The sequence below is a fragment of the Ranitomeya imitator genome, chromosome 2, assembly GCF_032444005.1.
Source record: "Ranitomeya imitator isolate aRanImi1 chromosome 2, aRanImi1.pri, whole genome shotgun sequence".
Lineage (NCBI taxonomy): Eukaryota > Metazoa > Chordata > Amphibia > Anura > Dendrobatidae > Ranitomeya > Ranitomeya imitator.
The window spans coordinates 412994501-413014205 of record NC_091283.1 but is presented as its reverse complement, the minus strand read 5'-3'; the positions used below and the strand labels follow the sequence as shown (position 1 = coordinate 413014205).

Genomic DNA, 19705 nt, shown 5'->3' with positions numbered 1-19705 from the left:
GCAGGATGTCAGCTTTCACATAGAGCTGACACCTGCACCCGATTTGCAGTGGCGCTCAGCATGAACCCGTGCGATCGGGGCACTGTACATGTACTGTGCTTTGCGGGAATGCAGCTCTGTACATGTCAGAAAGGGGTTAAAGGGAATCTGTCAGCTATCTCATCTGAGAGCAGCATGGTGTAGGGGTAGAGACCCTGATTCCAGCAATGTATCACTTACTGGACTGCTTGCTGCAGTTTTGATAAAATCCCAGTTTTCTTTGGTGCAGATTCTCGGAATGCGGAGCTGTGTATAACCCCACTCACACCACTAATTGGCAACTTTCTGTGTACACTGTCAGTAAGCGGCCAATCCGTGGTGGAGGAGGGATTACACAGATTAGTCTGACTTCTGTGCAGTGCACACCTAGTCCTGCAGTGATAATCTCCTGCTGATAAATCACTGATTGTATTGAAACTACAGCACACAGCCTAATAAGTGACACATCCCTGGATTCAGGCTCACTTTCCCTATATTATGCTGCTCTCAGAATAAATAGCAAAAACCTGCTGACAGATTCCGTTAAATAGGAATAGTCTTTTCATATCGGCCAAGGGGACCTCTTAGGCTCCCTAAGCTTAAGGGCTCGGGTGCAATTGTAACTCAACACCAAAGGCATAACTACAGTAGGAGCATAAGTGAGGAAGACTAGCATAAACCTCCTCGGAGGGTCCGCGGCTGGTCCTTCTCAGGGTAGATCTGCAGCCAGCCTGCAAGAACGTTACTATATATATTATTAGATCATTGTTCTGGTTGATTCATTATCGTTTTGTTCCCTGATTTGGAAATCCAGACAGTGGCTGAATCAGTGGTGGGGAATCTCTAGTATCCAGCTCTGTGGTTAATAGTCATAGTCATCCAATGGACGACATCTCAGCAGATTTCATCCACCTCTACAAAAAAACCTGTAAAATGCAAACTTTTGTCATTATGTAGTACTAGATCCTGGCCAGATTTTAACGCATCAGGTATTCTAGAATATGTATGTAGTTTATTTATGAAGATTTCAGAATAATGCAATGAAAACACAGGATTCGGCCGGCCGGCCGCGACCAATCAGTGAAGCCAGGGCCAGCTGCAGGTTTTTGAGGGCCCTGGGTGAAAGAGTCTCACAGCCCACGTAGCATATAACACAGCCCATGTAGAATACAGCACAGCCACATAGTATATAGCACAGACATGTAGTATATAGCACAGCCCACGTAGTATATAGCACAGCCACGTAGTATATTGCACTGCCACGTAGTATATAGTACAGGCACATAGTATATAGCACAGCTACATAGTATATAGCACAGCCACGTAGTTTATTACAGAGCCACGTAGTATATTGCACAGCCACGTAGTATATAGCACAGCCCACGTAGTGTAGAGCACAGCGATGTAGTATACAACACAGCCCACGCAGTATGTAACACAGCCCACGCAGAATGTAACACAGCCCACGTATATAGCACAGCCCACGCAGTATATTACACAGCCCACGCAGTATATTACACAGCCCACGCAGTATATTACACAGCCCACGCAGTGCATAACACAGCCCACGCAGTATATAGCACAGCCCACACAGTATATAGCACAGCCCACACAGTATATAACACAGCCACATAGTATATAGCACAGCCAAGTAGTATATTGCACAGCCAAGTAGTATATTGCACAGCCACATAGTATATAGCACAGCCCACGTAGTGTAGAGCACAGTGACGTAGTATATAACACAGCACACGCAGTATGTAACACAGCCCATGTAGTATAAGGCACAGCCCACGCAGTATATAACACAGCCCACGTAGTATATAACACAGCCACGTAGTATATAGCACAGCCACGTAGTATAGAGCACAGCCCACGTAGTAAATAGCAATGTGGGCACCATATCCCTGTTAAAAAAAGAATTGAAATAAAAAATAGTTATATACTCACCTTCCGGCGGCCCCCGGATCCAGCCCAGGCCTTTAGCGATGCTCCTCGCGACGCTCCGTTCCCAATAATGCCTTGCAGCAATAACCCGTGATGATCTAGCGGTCTCACGAGACCGCTACGTCATCACGGGTCGTTGCCGCAATGCATTCTTGGACCGAAGTGTTGCGAGGAGCGGGAAAGGCTGCCGTGGACGCCGGAAGGTGAGAATATAATATTTTTTTATTATTATTATTTTTAACACCATATGTTTTTACTATTGATGCTGCATAGCCAGCATCAATAGTAAAAATTTGGTCACACCTACAGCGTTAACAGACTGCATTACACCTCGTTATGCCGCGTTTAACGGACTGCTAAAACGCTATGTGGGCGCTGACTGGAGGGGAGTATGGAGGGGGCACTGACTGGAGGGGAGTAGGGAAGGGCCAATTCGCGGCCAGACTGTGCCTGTCGCTGATTGGTCGCACCCGGCTGGGCGCGACCAATCAGCGACGCGGGATTTCCGTGACAGATAAACAGACGGAAGTGGAAAACAGACAAACAGACAGAAGTGGACCTTAGACGATTATATATAGATCATTGTGGGAACTGGAACATTTCAGGGCACAAAAAAGAAAGTATTGACAGGCCGCCCCCAATCCATATGATATTGATAGGCCTTCAATTTGACATAAGTGGAAAATCCCTTTAAGACACACTTTAAACACTTCTAAGCTGTGTAGTGGCCCTTTAAATCTTCTGCATTTACCTCATTCTGGCTTTCCATATATAAAATGCTCAGTCAGGGTTTCCAAGCAGCTGATGCACAGCCAGGTTAGTGGATTATGCAGGGCAGGCAGATTTCCAGCCATCGCAGGATTTCTGTTTACACATGTGCTGACAGCCATGGGGTTTAGATCAGGCTGTTTTGCTGTTATATTCTCAGTGTTTTATAAACCCCAAATGCAATATATACCCTGTGTACACCGCTGATACAGTCCGCACTCTGCCGCTAACCAAAAGAGCAGAACGTGGGGCCTTGAAGGGTTAATCTTGAGCTATATGAAAAATACATGCACCCATCAAAAAGTGTCTGTATATGTACAGACCAAAAGTTTGGACACACCTTCTCATTTAAAGATTTTTCTGTATTTTCATGACTATGAAAATTGTACATTCACACTGAAGGCATCAAAACTATGAATTAACACATGTGGAATTATATACGTTTTTTTTTTATTGCAGCAGCGGCGGCAGAGATTTCTATGGGGCACAATGAACGGTGCAGAGCACCGTATATGGCACAGCAATGGGGCACAATGAACGGTGCAAAGCACCGTATATGGCACAGCAATGGGGCACAATGAACGGTGCAGAGCACCGTATATGGCACAGCAATGGGGCACAATGAACGGTGCAGAGCACCGTATATGGGCACAGATATGGGGCACAATGAACGGTGCAGAGCACCGTATATGGCACAGCAATGGGGCACAATGAACGGTGCAGAGCACCGTATATGGCACAGCTATGGGGCACAATGAACGGTGCAGAGCACCGTATATGGCACAGCAATGGGGCACAATGAACGGTGCAGAGCACCGTATATGGCACAGCAATGGGGCACAGTGAACGGTGCAGAGCACTGTATATGGCACAGCAATGGGGCACAATGAACGGTGCAGAGCACCGTATATGGCACAGCTATGGGGCACAATGAACGGTGCAGAGCACTATATGGGGCACAGCTATGGGGAAATAATGAACGGTGCAGAGCACTATATGGCACAGCTATGGGGAAATAATGATCTATTTTTATTTTTGAAATTCACCGGTAAATGCTGCATTTCCACCCTAGGCTTATACTCGAGTCAATAAGTTTTCCCAGTTTTTTGTGGCAAAATTAGGGGGGTCGGCTTATACTCGGGTCGGCTTATACTCGAGTATATACGGTAAATTATGTCTTATATTCTAGGTTCTACAAAGTAGCCACCTTTTGCTTTGATGACTGCTTTTCACATTCTTGGCATTCTCTTGATGAGCTTCAGGAGGTAGCCACCAGGAATGGTTTTCACTTCACAGGTGTGCCCCGTCAGGTATAATAAGTGGGATTTCTTGCCTTATAAATGGGGTTGGGACCATCAGTTGTGTTGAGCAGAAGTCTGGTGGATACACAGCTGATAGTCCTACTGAATAGACTGTTAGAATTTGTATTATGGCAAGAAAAAAGTAGCTAAGTCAAGAAAAGCTCATCAAGAGAATGCCAAGAGTGTGCAAAGCAGTCATCAAAGCAAAAGGTGGCTACTTTGAAGAACCTAGAATATAAGAGATATTTTCAGTTGTTTCACACTTTTTTGTTAAGTATATAATTCCACATGTGTTAATTCATAGTTTTGATGCCTTCAGTGTGAATGTAAAATGTTCATAGTCATGAAAATACTATAAATTAATATATTGCATTTTTTTAGTACCTCTATTTCAGCATGGTGCTGTATTGACGATTCTGCTGCTTGGGACTGGAAACAGTCAACAAGCATGTTATCAGTTTAGCTGAACGGCTATCCAATAAGGTTAAAAATTCTCTTTTCCTAGAGGAGAATAGCATTTAGGACCTACCCCAAAAATTTGAAGGTGTTGCCTACTTTTTGTGTTTTTTTTAAATGTAAAGGGAAGCCAGAGATGTCGAGATGTCAATCTAAAGAAGAGAGGGAGGGGGGGGACAAACAGGTATGAAGGTGCACTTGAATGTTTGGCCACACCAAGGTGCACCGAGTGCCTGTGCTCGGTTTGAACAGTAATTCTGTGCATGTAACCGGCGCTAAAAAATATTTCCATGAAAATTTTGCACAGTTTGCCTTCCATAGCCTCTGTCTTGCTCTGAATTACTAGCTGCTGAATGAGTTCACTGAGAATCCGTCAGCAAACTAGTTATGATGATCTGACATGAGAGTTTGTAACTCTTATCGGTCATTTTCTAAGCCTGTCTCGGCTGTGCCCGAAAAAACAAAGAGCCTTTGGGTAACATTCAAGTAGACGCTGGAAGATTTTCGGTTGGACGCTTACAGAATTGTGATTGCAGCTCTGGAGTATAACAGTTTATAAAGCTGGTCATAGATTAGTGATTTTCAGGTCATTTTCATAACTAATTGTCATTCATAGTCTGTCCGTGATGGATGTGATTGGACAGCCAAACGACAAATCGTAGATGGATCGCTTACGTGATCTGTAACGTGGTCTTGATCTCCGTTGATGACGTGAGGCATGAACAATTTTGCATGAATGCTCAGTACTAATTCATTCACACGGAGCATTTTGGGCCTCCTTTTTCTGTGGATCGCTGAGGATTTCAGCAGCCGGACCTCAAGCGATCAGACATTTTTATTCCATCAGGTGGATAGGCGATACATACAACGCTTACGGGGCAACCCATTTGCGTAATTTCCTAGTGTATTTTGCACAGTTCTGCTGTAAACCAAGCACTGGTACAGGTACTCTATCACCACGATGGAGGATTGCACTTGAGCTGACAGCTTTGTAGGGATCAGCAAAGACAGGACTGAGGGAGTGGTACAAAGCGGTCGCTCAGTGACAGAGCATTTCTATTTGGAGCAGTCACAATGCTTTCTGTGTGAGTAGCATTTATATTACTGGCATATAGATTAGGTGAGCCCACCCGAGAGATTTCACCGCCGGTAAATTTCCATTACTGTCCACAATCACTAGCTCAGCTATCGACGTCAGTGCTGGATGACAGTTTAGAAGTCCTGCCCAAATCAATCATATTCTGGGGGGGCTGCAGGCAGTCACGTTGCGATGGATGGCTTCACGTTTCATCCGTAGTTCGCCGGATCCGTCAAAAATTATTTGTCCGGCTGCAGGAGACGACGGACAAAGTAACGTCTTTTGTGTGCGTCGAAAAATCGGACAGCGACACCTATGGAAGCCTATGGTTGCCGGATCCGTCAAATGACGGAATCCGGCAACTGATTCCGTTTTTTTTTTTTAACTGAGCATGCTCCGATTTACCGTATTTAGGATCCAATTAGCCAGAACCGCTAGTCCGATCAGGCAAAAAAATTTATTCTTCCCATCAGTTTTTCACAATCTGCGACTTATCTGTCGAGCCAACGGATTGTGACTGATAGCAAAAAACTGATGTGTGAAAGGGGCCTTAACAAAACCATGAATATATAGTAGACAAACTTGTACCAATACATATCTTGGTGTATTGGTAGACTATAGTATTTAGACATATGCTCTGCCACTAGAGGAGCTGCAATAGTAAAGCCCCCAAAAACTGACTAATTTCGACCGAGCCTTCCAATATCGACAGGTTCGGTCAACAGTCTAATATGTATGGTGACCCTGGGCAGAGAATTTCGGGGAGTTAAAGATCTGGCTTGTCCGACTTCAGACTGCTGATCCCTTGTTTTCTCCAAGATAAGCCTCCATCACAGATGTACATCAGTGGAGGAAGAACACAGGAGCACTCAGCCGAGAGTACGGGAGTAACGGCCAAAATAGATGCCGGTTCAATGATTGGGCAAACCATCTAAGGTGTATGGAGGGCTTTAGACGCAAGGGGCTTGTTGGACTCAATATTCTAAAAGTCAAGGATCACCAACTTTCGAGCTCCTATCTATTTTGAAACCACAACTCCAGGGAATTGACAGGCACAACAGCTGGAATATCGAAAGTTCCTGATCCCTGGTACAGGGTGATAATACCAAGAAATGGGAGAGCAAATAATGATCCTGAAGGTGGAAAAAACCCTGCAGTTTGACTGTATTTAGTAGAGATTGTTGATTTTTTTTTTGTGGTGGTTACTCCAACATTTTATCCCATCCTACAATAGGGGTATGTGCACACGTTGCGGATTTTGCTGCGGATCCGTAGCGGATTGGCCGCTGCCGATTCGCAGCAGTTTTCCATGAGTTTACAGTACCATGTAAACCTATGGAAAACAAAATCTGCAGTGCACATGCTGTGGAAAAAAATGTGTGGAAACGTAGCATTGTATATTCTGCAGCATATCAATTCTTTGTGTGGATTCCGCAGCGATTTACATCTGCTCCATAATAGGAATAAGAAGGTGTAAAACCACAGGTGGAATCGGCACAAAATCCGCAGTGCGGTTTACCTGCGGATTTACCAAAATCAGTCTGGAAAAATCCGCAGACTAATCCACAGCGTGTGCACATACCCTAAGACTTGGGGGGATAGGACGGCTTTGGCTATATCCATCACAGCATAATATAAGTAAATTGGGTGTTGCTATGACCCACAATTTGTGGTGGCTATCTGCAGCTCATCTATAACAATGGAATGGAGAAGGAAAGGGACACCCCCTGCATTATGCCCCTTGCAGCAACAATGTAAAGAGCACAGCAAACAGCATCAATTATCCCCATTTTCAGGACCCTCATGGGAATGACACGTGGAAATGGGCTATCTGCAGAGGCACCTGAGCTTTTTTGGCTTTGTGCGAGGTACTAGGTGAATTATCATCAGTATCATCACAGAAGTGGACTGCAAGTGTAGCGCTATAGCACTGTCCCAGTCCTCACAACTCGAATTGTTCCCGCCGTCTTTGTTTTCTGCACGGTTACCTCTGCCTCTCTCGTATCATATTCGAGACGTATACACTTTGACGGCTGTCACCATTGATTCTCCAAACTGTCCATTAACGAGAAGTTGTAGATGGGAAGCTTTCCCTGTAGCAGAGCCTGACCTAGTAAATAGATATAATAGGTAAATTATGGAGTGGACTAAAATGTGTAGGAGATGCGAGCGCCGTTTTTCATTACCTACTGAAATAGATCTCGTAGGTAAAATTTGCTAAAAGTCATTAGTGGTTTGGGTTGTTTCCTACTTAGGTCTGGTAAGGTGGAGAGGTTCTTTTTTTTTATCCCCCATTCTAAAATGTCTAATATGTTAATTCTCCTTGTAGCGTGACCCTGATAGTCCAAGTGGAGATGTACAATTTTCACAGTATTTGGTTGTTCTCGTTGATTAAAGATGATATCCACTGATATTAATTGGGGCGCTTTCCGAACAAAGGATTGGACATTTTGGAATCCAACATGCCTGATCCTTCTTTCCACCAATTGGGGGAGGAAATTGGGACACCCCCAATTCCACTAGTGAGTTTCAGAGGACGTTGCTACAACATTTATAGGCAACATTGCCTCTCGACTGTAACCTTGAGTAATGTAGTCCAAAGCATGGAGAGTCAATGCTGGCAGACAACTCTGGTAGGTAGCTTTATCTGTATGAATATAAAGGATCATGTGTTGCTAATCTTACAGCCAGATCCTTCTTTCCTGAACTTCTGCCATTATCCGAAGAAGGTTGCGACATTCCTACGGATCATAATTTTTTGTCCGCTCTCAATAGAATTGTTGGGTTTGTCTGGCATTAATCTAATTTGTAAGGCCACCTTTAGATATCAGCAGCTATCTTTCCTGCACATGAGCCCTCTAACGCCTGAATGGGGAGAGGGGAGTAAGCCCCTTCCAGACACCTCTGATGGCTGCCAAAACAACAGGGTATATTGAAAGTCAATAACCCAATCCTTCTTTCCTCGACATCAGCTATTGAGTGGGAGAGTTGGGACATCCGCATGTACACTAGATGGTTGGTCCATCCTGCCAAAATTCACAACATCTGTTATTAGGGGAGAATTGGGACATCATCATACACAATAGATGAATGGCTTGTCACGCCCATAAGATATCAGGAGCCATTTTATTCTCCAGATAAACCCATTAACACTTCTTGCTCCCCAGTATTTTTTTGTACAATTTCTTATTTGCTTTTTTCCCCAGCTGTAATTTGCTGAGATACAAAAATGAATCCTCAGCCAGGTTTAGCACATATGATAAAGTAATATACAAAAGGTTTAATGCAAAGATAATGATTATTCATATCCTTATAGCTCTTGATGAATATTTCTATCTTAGGAGGTTACATCAGAATCTTACGTTTTATTTCCTCTTCTGTCTCCTCAGGAACTAATGGATGCCCGTGATTCACAGTAGACGTGTCACTACATCTTCAGTTTATCGTTTTCCTGGGAACTTCCCATAAAGTTTGTGGAGGACACTCCTTATACTCACAACTGTTTGTATCACATAATTGTAGGCTTCAACTACTTGGAAACTTGAACTTGTGAGAGTGGATTGTGTACATAGCCAAGATGCCAATTCTGAAGCAGCTGGTTGCCAACCCAAATGCATCCAAGAGACGCTCACGGGCAGACCTTACTGCAGAAATGATAAGTTCTCCCCTTGGGGATTTCCGTCATACCATGCACATAGGACGGTCCGGAGATGCTTTCGGAGACACATCATTTCTGAGCAAAGGAGATGAGACGCCAGAACCAGAAGAATCGACCTCCAAACCAGGTCTACTATCCCGAACCTTCCGAAGCAGCAAACGCTCTCTTTCAGTAACTAGAGGTGATCGAAGAGACATGCTAGGGTCTTTGAGGGACTCAGCCCTTTTTGTTAAGAATGCTGTCTCATTGCCACAACTGACGGAAAAAGATTCAGAGAAGGGCTCATCGAGCAAAAAGATGCCCAAGAGCCTCTCATCCAGTCCTGTGAAGAAGTTGCCTGAGGAGCCACAACACTTAAATGGGGCCTCTGCACAAAGTCCATTGCCTATCCCAACTCCCCTGTCAGACATTAGCTTAGCAGAGAAAGAATTTGGAGAGTTAACAGACCTTCCAGACACAGCCTCAAAAAGCTATGGCATGAAACATGCTGAATCCATCATGTCATTCCATATTGACCTGGGTCCTTCCATGTTAGGAGATATACTAAGTGTAATGGACAAAAGTCAGTGGGAGAAGGATCTTGACCGCAGCCTTGATGAACTTGATGGAAATAGAACACCATATTACCAAAGTTCTGTACCAACTAGGCTGATGGCATCTTCTTGCACCATTCCTCCCATTCAAGCCCACGATCATGGAAGCCTTTCTACCTCTAGCAGAAACCACAAGAGTCAACCCACCAAAGAATCTCATGCAACTTCCAGAGCATCTTCAGGCCTTCCAGATGAGAAACAAAGGCGAGGAAGGGACTTTTCGTTCATGGATGAGGAAGATGAGGATGAAATAAGGGTGTAAGAAGGACACACCAGTTACTCAATCTGAGACGTAAACCATGCACAGAGCAGACATGCTCGCCCCATTTTGATTTGAGCTTGGTACCACAGGGCTATTCTGGCAATAACCCTTTCACCATTGCGCTCTATGTAGCTATCCATGGAACCAGGAGCGGAGTTTGTAGCTATAAAAGGCAATTTATAGCAACAGGCACTCCAATAACAATTGTAGACCAAGGTTATCAAGGTAAAAGTAACCAAGGGTAGACCGCCATGGATCTGACGATGGAGTTGTTGCTCTCAAACAAGGAACCATTATGACAAACCATGCAAGTCATATTTTGACGGATACAGAGGAAATGTACAATATCAGAAGTATCACTACAAAGCCCTGAAATTGGCCATGTTGTTCATAATTTAAACATACTTGTCAGCCCAACCTTACTGATTTTGTACCTCTGCTTCGTTGCCTTTAAAAGGAACCCTAAAACCTACTTGATAGGCGATTACTGGTCCCATTACTGAGGCAAGAATAAAACTTGAGGTCTTGGACATCTGTCGTGCCTGTAAAATAAATTCTTGGAAAAAGTTTCCAAATGAACTGATTTCCAGTCATTAAACTGACCCGGACCTATGGTTGGTGATTAATGGTGCCTGACAATCAGATGACAATGGTTTCCAGCAGTACAAATATTATATTACTCAAAATGAGTAAGAGGCACCAACCTAAATGCTAGAACTTTAATGATACGATCGCTAAGCGTAGAATTCAGTCGAAGAATTTTTTGGTCAACGATTAACTGTTACTTTGCCAGTGAAATGTAAAGTTTGAAACATCTCCTTTATCAGCGGAGTATTTTTTTTTTCCTGTGGGAATTCTTACTAATCTTTAGAGGAACTCTTATATCCCTAAAAACTTCTTGTGTATGAGAAGGTATTTTTTTTGTATTGTTATTATTTATGGTGCTTGGAGTAAAATAAAACAACACTATGCATTCTCCTGCGCACTTTATCACAGGTTTGAGGAGACATTAATACAGTCTTCCATATATATCAATTATAGAACCTGTCAGCTGTTTTCGGTAATCTGGATGACTTCATTCTGTCTCCAAATCCAGCACATTATGGCTAGCACGGTGGCTCAGTGGTTAGCAATTAGCAGAGCTGAGGTCCTGGGTTCAAATCCCACCAAGGGCAACATCTGCAAGGACTTTGTATTTTCTCCCTGTGTTTGTGCGGGGTTTCCTCCGGGTTCTCCGGTTTACACTGCAAGACATAATGACATAATATAGTTTGTGAGCCCCAATGGGGACAGTGATGATGATGATGTTGGAGTATGATAGTGCTATATATGCACATGCGACAGAAATGGGAAATCAGAGAAAAAAAGAGGGGACTGCCTGACTATTAAAATGAATAACTCCTCCCAGATGACTAATTCCGATAATTATGATACCGCTCGCACCAGGGCTGACACAGAGGGAAGCGGTCTCCTGCCCAAGAAGAATGGGCCCTTTGCAGTCCAATAGCTCATCCTAATGTATAATTTCACCTGCTTTGGAGGTGGAAATGGGCCCTCTTACCTCTTGGTCCCCTGTGCGGCTGCACAGATTGCATCTGGCACATAATTAAACTTCCTTCTTTACGAACCAGCATAACTATTACCATGCTTGTACAGCTACTAAAGTGCTTTATAAAATGGTGGTAGGGGTTTATAGTGCAAAATCTAGTTGACAGGTTCCCTTTATCCATCTTGTGACATGATAAAAAGGTAATCTCTGCTTGGTATTGGGAAACTGGATGCCCACCAATCATTTTAAGACTCCTAATCAGCTACGCAGGACCCCACTGAATGAATCTCAGCTTTATGAACCACAGTGGACGAGTTACCCAGGGTGATGAATTTGGTACCAATAGGTTAGCTATGTTTGCCTTTAAGGAGAGCACTACACAAATCAGAGTGTTCAAGTATCTGCTGTTCAGAGCGTGTCTCTTAAGATGGGAGCTAATTCCATGTTGGTATAATTATCATGTTTGGTTCATCTCTGGTAAGTGCTAGTCTAAACAAGACCCATTTAGTTAGAACTTCAGGAAAAGAGTTGATTTTGCATTGCATGGCAAATTCTGCAACACTCCTTTCACTCCCTCGCCTGCTCAATCCGACATTGGGCATGGAAAATGTGTCAAGTTGCAAGTTATGGTGGTCCAACGCTCCTATTCTTTTTATTAAGACCCATGCAAGATAATCTAAGGAGGTTCATTTGGTTGCGTTCGTAACATCTCATACCCAATGTCCGATCAGGCAGATCATAATTAGGTCCATTTTTGGATAATCATGTTCAAGAATAGCAAAGAATCCTAACAACATGCAATTACCGTAATCAATGAAAATATTAAACCGATGTATTATCAACAGGAAGTCTTTGGAAATTTACCAATTAATATAATCTGCAAAGATATATTGACGGAGAAAAGAAACCCCCGAGATAAGCCTTGTTCCCTTCTACAAGTAAAATTCATTTCCTGACATGTTTTGCCACAGAGTTGCCATATTTCCTGGAAACAACTGATACTGACACAGACACTAAGGGAACAGATAGAAAAAAAGTAGCGGAAGCCAAGTTCCGTCAAGTGTCTTTTGCCCAGTGCCAATTTAGTCTTGAAGGAAGAATTTTAGTAATCAGACATTAGTTGCTGGGTGCATGGTGACCTGGTATAATGTAATCCATAAACTAATGGTTCTCACGCAATCCCCCAAAATAAATCATTCAATCGTGTGAAGTGTGCCAAAGTCACTGGCAAAGTACTGGAGGGTAGATATGCATCACTGTGGTTGCTAGCTTTAGTGATATGAATCTAGGAAATCGTTCCAACACACTAGGTACTAAGAGGGGTTAATCTGCCATGTTTAGGGCTAGGTTGAGTGAACAGCTGTAGAGTGGTAGACTGTTCTCCATATCTCCATGTTTAATCATTAAGCCAGGAAGACCGTGTTTGTTTTGCTATTTCTGCACTGGTTTATGCAGTATCTTTAATAAACCAGTGGAAGATTTAAAAGCGACAACGTTCCTGCATCTACCTCTATGTTCAGCCAAGTGAGCAGTTCAATCACAGAAGGTATAAGGAAAAAAAAAGTCAAAATCTGAAACTTTCCCATTAGCTATTTTACAGAACTATGCCGTAACCGATGGAGCTTCTTAGTATAAGTTCATGTCCACTTTGACCCCTGGCAGGACACCCATCAAATATGTCCAAAATATTAAGGTCTCTTTTATATCGAAACAAAAAGTATTTTTATAAACACACTTTCTTTGTTATATTTTCCAACTTTTTTTTTTTTTACTAGGTCCAAATATATTAGTGAAGTGGCCTACTATAGAATTTATGGAGATGCTAGAGTACAGTTCTAGACCATCTCCGGTGGTCCCATAGACTTTGAACGGAGCATGCGCTATCGCCACTTCAGTCAAACAGGTGACTTTTGACCCCATTTCTTGGGATCTTTAGAATTCCCACAGCTCAGACCCCCAGTGATCAGCAGTTCTTTCCTGTTCTAAGACCTGTCAGAAGGTAGTATCGATGGTTTTCTTGGCACAAAGACTCCCACCAAACTAAGTAAAGAAGTGCTGTGGTGCATGTAATTCCAATTTAGATCCAACTGGCCTTGAACATAAACATTCCTCCTTGAAGGAGTTGTCTGGTGAATACAAGTTATTACTTATTCACAGATCAGACCCCCAAATGATCTGAAGAAGGGGAGTGACAGTGCAGAGGCTCGACCTCCTCTCCATTCATTCATTTTGAGTCTTCAGTGTTGTGCTTGGCATTTTTCCAGTAGCCCCATAAAGAATTAATGGAGTTGTGGTCAGGCATCTGACCTAAAGCTCCATTTTCTAATATTGATAAAAAAAATTCCAATTTTGTCATAAGGTGTGGGTCCAACGGATAGGTGATAACCTTTTTTTCGCCAGACAATCCTCTAAAGTCCCCCCCCCCCCACAATAGATGAACGTCAAACAAATGACAGCTATCTCTTCTGAGTCCCCCATACCTCAGAAATGTCCGGGTCAGGTGACTGCTCCTGTGTTTTATACGAAAGAGCTGCTGGCATACTCTGGCAGCAACTTATCTCTCAAAGAACAAAAAAAATTGGATGTTGGAATTACGATGTGCCCAGAGAGGCTGGATGTCTTATGGTCTTATGTGTCTACATTAGACTTTTGGCCAATTCCACCAATATTTTCAAGTTTAGTCAACCTTAGTCTAATATGTCCAGGGGCTCCTTACGGTTTCCATTTTATGGATTAGTTAAGGAAATATATTAGTTAGGAACCTAAGAAGTTGTATATCAGCAAAAAAAACTATGACTCCTTTCCAGAAACAGCCCACACCTCTCATTGAATAGTGTCTGATATTAAAATATCTGGTAACATGTAAAAAGCAAGATTACTGTATTAGGGCTATGAAAGGTTCTCTTCTGCTGAATCCCCAATTGTAAAATTATTTATACATCACGAAAGTCATTTGGTGGAAAAAAAAATAGAACCCTATAAACATCCCTTTTACTCCATAAATGAAGAAATCTAAATTGTGCTGCCATTGCAATCTAATGGATCAACATGGAAATTCACTCTTGCTGGGTTTGGTACAAAGTGTCCTCACAAAATATAGAGGGACAGATGTGAGCGTGGCTCCTGTCACATGCTAGCTCGAAACGGCCACTCTATTTTACTGATACACTAGGCCTTTGTCTGTCTCCAGGGTCATGTGATGTAGGAGGGGGGTGAACCGCAGCCTGGGATCAGAGTCAAATATCATGCAAACTAGAGATAAAGGATTTTATCATGGCTTACTCATTGCTTATGGCATGGAACTACATCAAAATGTTATGTAATGGTCACAAGTGTAAGTGTTAAACCACAAGTCCAAATGTAGCACAATAATGCATGTTTCCCAAACACTTGAATTTCGAGGACCTCATCGCTATCAAGGCCCTCAACTATCAGAGGTCTAGTCTAGCACTGATGTTCTCATATGGGCAAACAAGGCTTTTTGGACCCCTTAGGCTCCAGGGGTCGAGTGTGACTGCAACCCCTCGGCCCACTATCATTTTGTTTCTGTTATATGCCAGCGACTTGCTTGCTTTCTAAGCGCCGCCCTACTCACTCCATGTTCTGCTCTGCTCCATTCAGTACCTGACTATCTTTCTGAGCTGCCTTGTATAACACTTCCAGCTCTTCCGTTTCTGCCTGTTTTGTGAGTCTCCTCTGTCATAGGAAGACACGGCCAAACTCTGAAGGAATTTGTATCCACTCTGTCCTGCAGAGATCTGCTTCCCTGACCTATCTCCTGCCAGCAGCGGATATAGGAGGTGACCCCACCCTCCACTCCTCACCTGAACTTAGGTTCCTAGTAGCTCTGTCTCTAGTTTACTGTAGTGACGTTCCTGTTTTGTCTCTCCTGTTATCGACCCAGGTTGCCTACTTGTTAATCCTGATCTCTGTTACGCATATTGAACCTGTGCTGCCTACCCTGACCTTGGATTGTCTGACCACATCTTTGCCTTCATCCACCTGAACCTAGGACCTATGTCTCTGCCCTGGATTGGTTTCTGGTGTCTATCAGCGGCCCAACCTATCTTCACCATCAGAGGCTCTAGTAAATACCCACACCCACCATCGTTACAGTTTCAATGGCTGATATACAGACCTACATTTGTAACAGACTACAAATAAACCCTGTGTAGTCTGATTCTTCATTCACTCTTCTGTCTGTCCTTTACTGTCCAAATGTAAGTCGTCATACTGTAGGGGGGACAAAGTCTAAATCTGCAGTAAGATTTCTCTCTATACGGGGCTTGTTTGTTGTCCATTTTCTTGCAAAGGAGGTTTTCATAGGAGCTGTATAAACACTTTGATATGATAATTAAAACTTATTGCAAAATTGATCATTTTTTTTAGATATTAAAAAACCAGACTGGATGCGATCCGAACTTAATAGGCTCATATGCGTATGATGGCCAAAGTTGACCTGATGCCAATCTGTGCATCCATACATATGAGGCTGTCAAGTTCGAGGAAGGAGACCGAGTCCCGTCTGTGCATCGAGGTCCGTACTCATGCATACATATGAGGATCTCAAGTTTGGGTCAGGAGACCAACAGCTAGTCCATGCATTGTGGTCCATACTTGGATGTCCAAACGAAGCTCTATGGTTCACACTTAATAGTGACAGCTACAGCAATGTCCTCCCATATTGGTGACAATTGTCGTTACTCTAGTGAAGATAGTTAAAGGGTTGTCAAGGGTTCAAAAAATAATTGCTTCTCCCATAAACCATGCCATACTGGTCTACTAGTTGTGTTTGGTCCTGCAGCTCAGCCCCACTCCCTTTCATATAACAGAGCTGCAATTCCAGATTCACATCTGTAGACGGAAATGGTACTGTTTTTTTAGGGGGGAAGAAGTCATCCAGGTTTTTCGAATCCAGGTACAACTAATTCTTTACAACATTTTCATACTTCTAGTGTCAATCAGAACCCCTGAAACATAGTACCACTAACTTCCAGCCACAAAACACCATTAAGTGCCTACCAGGGTGCCCAAACAAATGCCAACACCAGAACCCGTATAGCATAAGGGCAATAGTATTTGACTTAAGTTGTACCACTCCGCCACAGCTCAGAGAGTGATGGGTAGGTTAACTGAAATAGAAAGCACCTGTGGTGACACTTCATTTGGGAATTGCAGACCCACCCTAAATTGTCACTGATCCGCCCAATTCAATATAGTGTGCCAGTTGACAAAAATGGAGGAAAATGAGTTAATTATATTAAACAATGTATTACTAATATTTAGTGCAATTCATTAGATACTTTCCTCCTTTTTGTGCCATCTCACTACTGCATACATGCCAACTGGCCCAAATTTGTTGAGATGGTCCTGCCACAACTGGTTGTGTCCAAGTTGGATTGGATGAAACTGTGTGTACAGCCAAATGTGGAAAGTCATTAAAGGTGCACTCACATGTATCGGCCATATTGTGGTCCTTGTCAATTGGCATATAAAGCACATGGTTTTACAATTAGCGGTTTTAACCCTTTTCTGACACTTGCTGTACTTGTTGGGTGTATGGATCTTCATACGTAGCAGATGCAGACTGTTAAATAGCTGGCATCTGCCTCCAACAGCACTGACTGGAGATGGCACCGATGCTCTTTAACCATTTAAGTGTCACTGTCAATCACTTGGTTTGGTTGCCAGCACAAAGACATCCATTGCCCCCTTACTTCAACATAATTGCACATTGCAAAGGCAACGATGTCCACTGAAGGCCCCCATTGCCAGCATCATGATCGTTTCATGAAGCTCAGCTACAGACTGGACTTTACAGAAACAAGTGATCAAAAATACAAGCAACCTACAAGAAAGAGAAAAGAAAACCTTTTTTTTTTACTGGGTAAAAAGAATTAAGAAAGAAAGCATATTTCGTACCATCATGTCCACAAAAGTCCAATCAACATCTAAAAATATTTCATCCATATGGGAAACATTTTAAAAGCAAAAATAATAAAAATGCCAGAATTTTTGTTATCATTTTAGATTGCTTTTTTTTGGTAGGAGTGCAATCAAAATCTGAAAAATCACGTTCTGAAGTCATGCAATGAATGCAGTAAAAAGGAATCCCAAGAATTGATAATGTAATTGCATTTTTGTTTAATATTTCAGTGATGTCATACAAAAGTACAACTCTTCTTGCAAAAAAAATAAAATAATTCCCACATACAACTACGTTGATGCAAAAATAATAATGATAAAATATGGCTTTTGAAAGAAAGTGAGGAAGCACTGTACACGTCCCCTCTATAATGTAAAGTGCTGCGGAATATGTTGGCGCTACATAAATAAAAATTATTATTATTATAAAAGTGCAATAATAAATACAATAAATCTCCCGATCTTTAAAGGGGTATTCCCATCTTCAAGATCCTCTCCCATGTAGTAGGTGTAATAATCATAATATTAGTAAATACCTCGAATTAGAAATGTAGCATAGTTCCTCTGATTCTCTGTGTCGCTTACCCCATGTGCAGGGCATTTCGCTTTTTCAATTACCAAAGCTTTATCAGTGCTTGCTGCAAAACGTGGTCGTTTTGTGGTAAATCCACGTGTTTTCACGTTACATGCAAAAGCGGTATAATTAATTTGTCGCTTTTAATGTTTTATCTCAGCCACTCTACATAAGCGTGTATTGCCGTAAGTGAAATTTATGAAAACTGCCAATTTTTATAAAATTGTTATGGTTTTGTAACAAATCCGGACATGTACCACAGCCAGGTACTCCAATGTTTTGTAGAATTACCAAAAGTTTTCAGAGTAAGTCTCTTGACAACAGGCAGCACAATGTCTGTACGCCATAGCAACCAATCAAAACATGCAAACTTGAAAACACGAAATTTGAACTGCATTACTGCACTAGAAATATGAAAAATGAGAGCGTAGGACCTCATATAAGAGAGATGCCGTAAAGTGGCTACGAGGTACACATAAAATTGGCCATTTTTATGCGCTAAAAGCTCTCATTTTTCATATTTCTAGTGCAGTAATGCAGTTCAAATTTCGTGTTTTCAAGTTTGTATGTTTTAGCGCTGCAGTGTGCTGCCTTATTTACTTAACTATATACGAGTTGGCGACTCTAGGTTCAGCACCTGTTCACACTTAGTCTATGTTTGGATGTGCAGGTCAGGTTTTTAAAATGTATTCTCTAGCCTTCTGATCGTGCACTCCACCTCCTAGCTTCAGGTGTTTTAATTACAGTAGGTCCAATACCCCTCCATAGAGAGAGAGAATTTTAGTCTAAGAAGAGGTTTCACATGTACCCATTCAGATGGAGACGTTTATTCTCAGTGAGGTAGGTCAAGCGTAGGACCTCGTATAAGAGAGATGCCGTAAAGTGGCTACGAGGTACACATAAAATTGGCCATTTTTATGCGCTAAAAGCTCTCATTTTTCATATTTCTAGTGCAGTAATGCAGTTCAAATTTCGTATTTTCAAGTTTGCATGTTTTGGCGCTGCAGTGTGCTGCCCTATTTACTTAACTATATACGAGTTGGCGACTCTGGGTTCAGCACCTGTTCACACTTAGTCTATGTTTGGATGTGCAGGTCAGGTTTTTGAAATATAGCAACCAATCAGACCTCATCTTTTGTTTTCCAAGTTGCACTGGAAAAATGAAACAAGGGTTCTGATTGGTTGCTATGGGCAACATAGCCAGTTTCGGAGGCAGCTCTGACACATGAGGCCTAGTATGTGTGGTTATAACAGTATATATGTCTTGTAATTGTCACTGGGCTCCATAGTATAGGTTATGTGAATATATTGTATTTTTTCACAGAAAAAAAAGCACTTTTGTGATAACAACATAAAAAATACAGTTAAATGATAACAACACATGAATACACCCTTATAACCTTTTACATATGACAGACATATATGGCAGTAGCTACTTGGAAACTGCCGGAAGGACGCGTTATCAAAAATGATTTCACTGTTATTGCCAACAATTGGCTGCTACACTCATGGGGTTCATAAAACAGAAACAGAGGGCACTCCAGTGACTGGTACCCGTTATAAACTTTGGAGGGTG

The 19705-nt window shown here is 42.4% G+C and overlaps 2 protein-coding genes across 3 annotated transcripts in view; both read left to right on the top strand.

Moving 5' to 3' along the window:
* CDC42EP4 (CDC42 effector protein 4) overlaps nucleotides 1-11054 on the top strand; it is a 33317-nt gene extending 22263 nt beyond the window's left edge. For both annotated transcript variants that reach the window (XM_069750727.1, XM_069750728.1), the window contains one exon: nucleotides 8958-11054. In XM_069750727.1, coding sequence (XP_069606828.1) covers nucleotides 9146-10081 — 936 coding nt within the window. In that variant the 5' untranslated portion in view covers nucleotides 8958-9145 and the 3' untranslated portion in view covers nucleotides 10082-11054. The remainder of the gene's footprint in view (nucleotides 1-8957) is intronic.
* Nucleotides 11055-16074: 5020 nt separating this feature from the next.
* The window catches only part of CPSF4L (cleavage and polyadenylation specific factor 4 like), a 46553-nt gene continuing 42922 nt past the window's right edge, over nucleotides 16075-19705 (top strand). Inside the window, exons 1-2 of the mRNA XM_069754863.1 lie at nucleotides 16075-16167; nucleotides 16435-16499. Of these exons, the coding sequence (XP_069610964.1) occupies nucleotides 16075-16167; nucleotides 16435-16499 (158 nt within the window). The remainder of the gene's footprint in view (nucleotides 16168-16434; nucleotides 16500-19705) is intronic.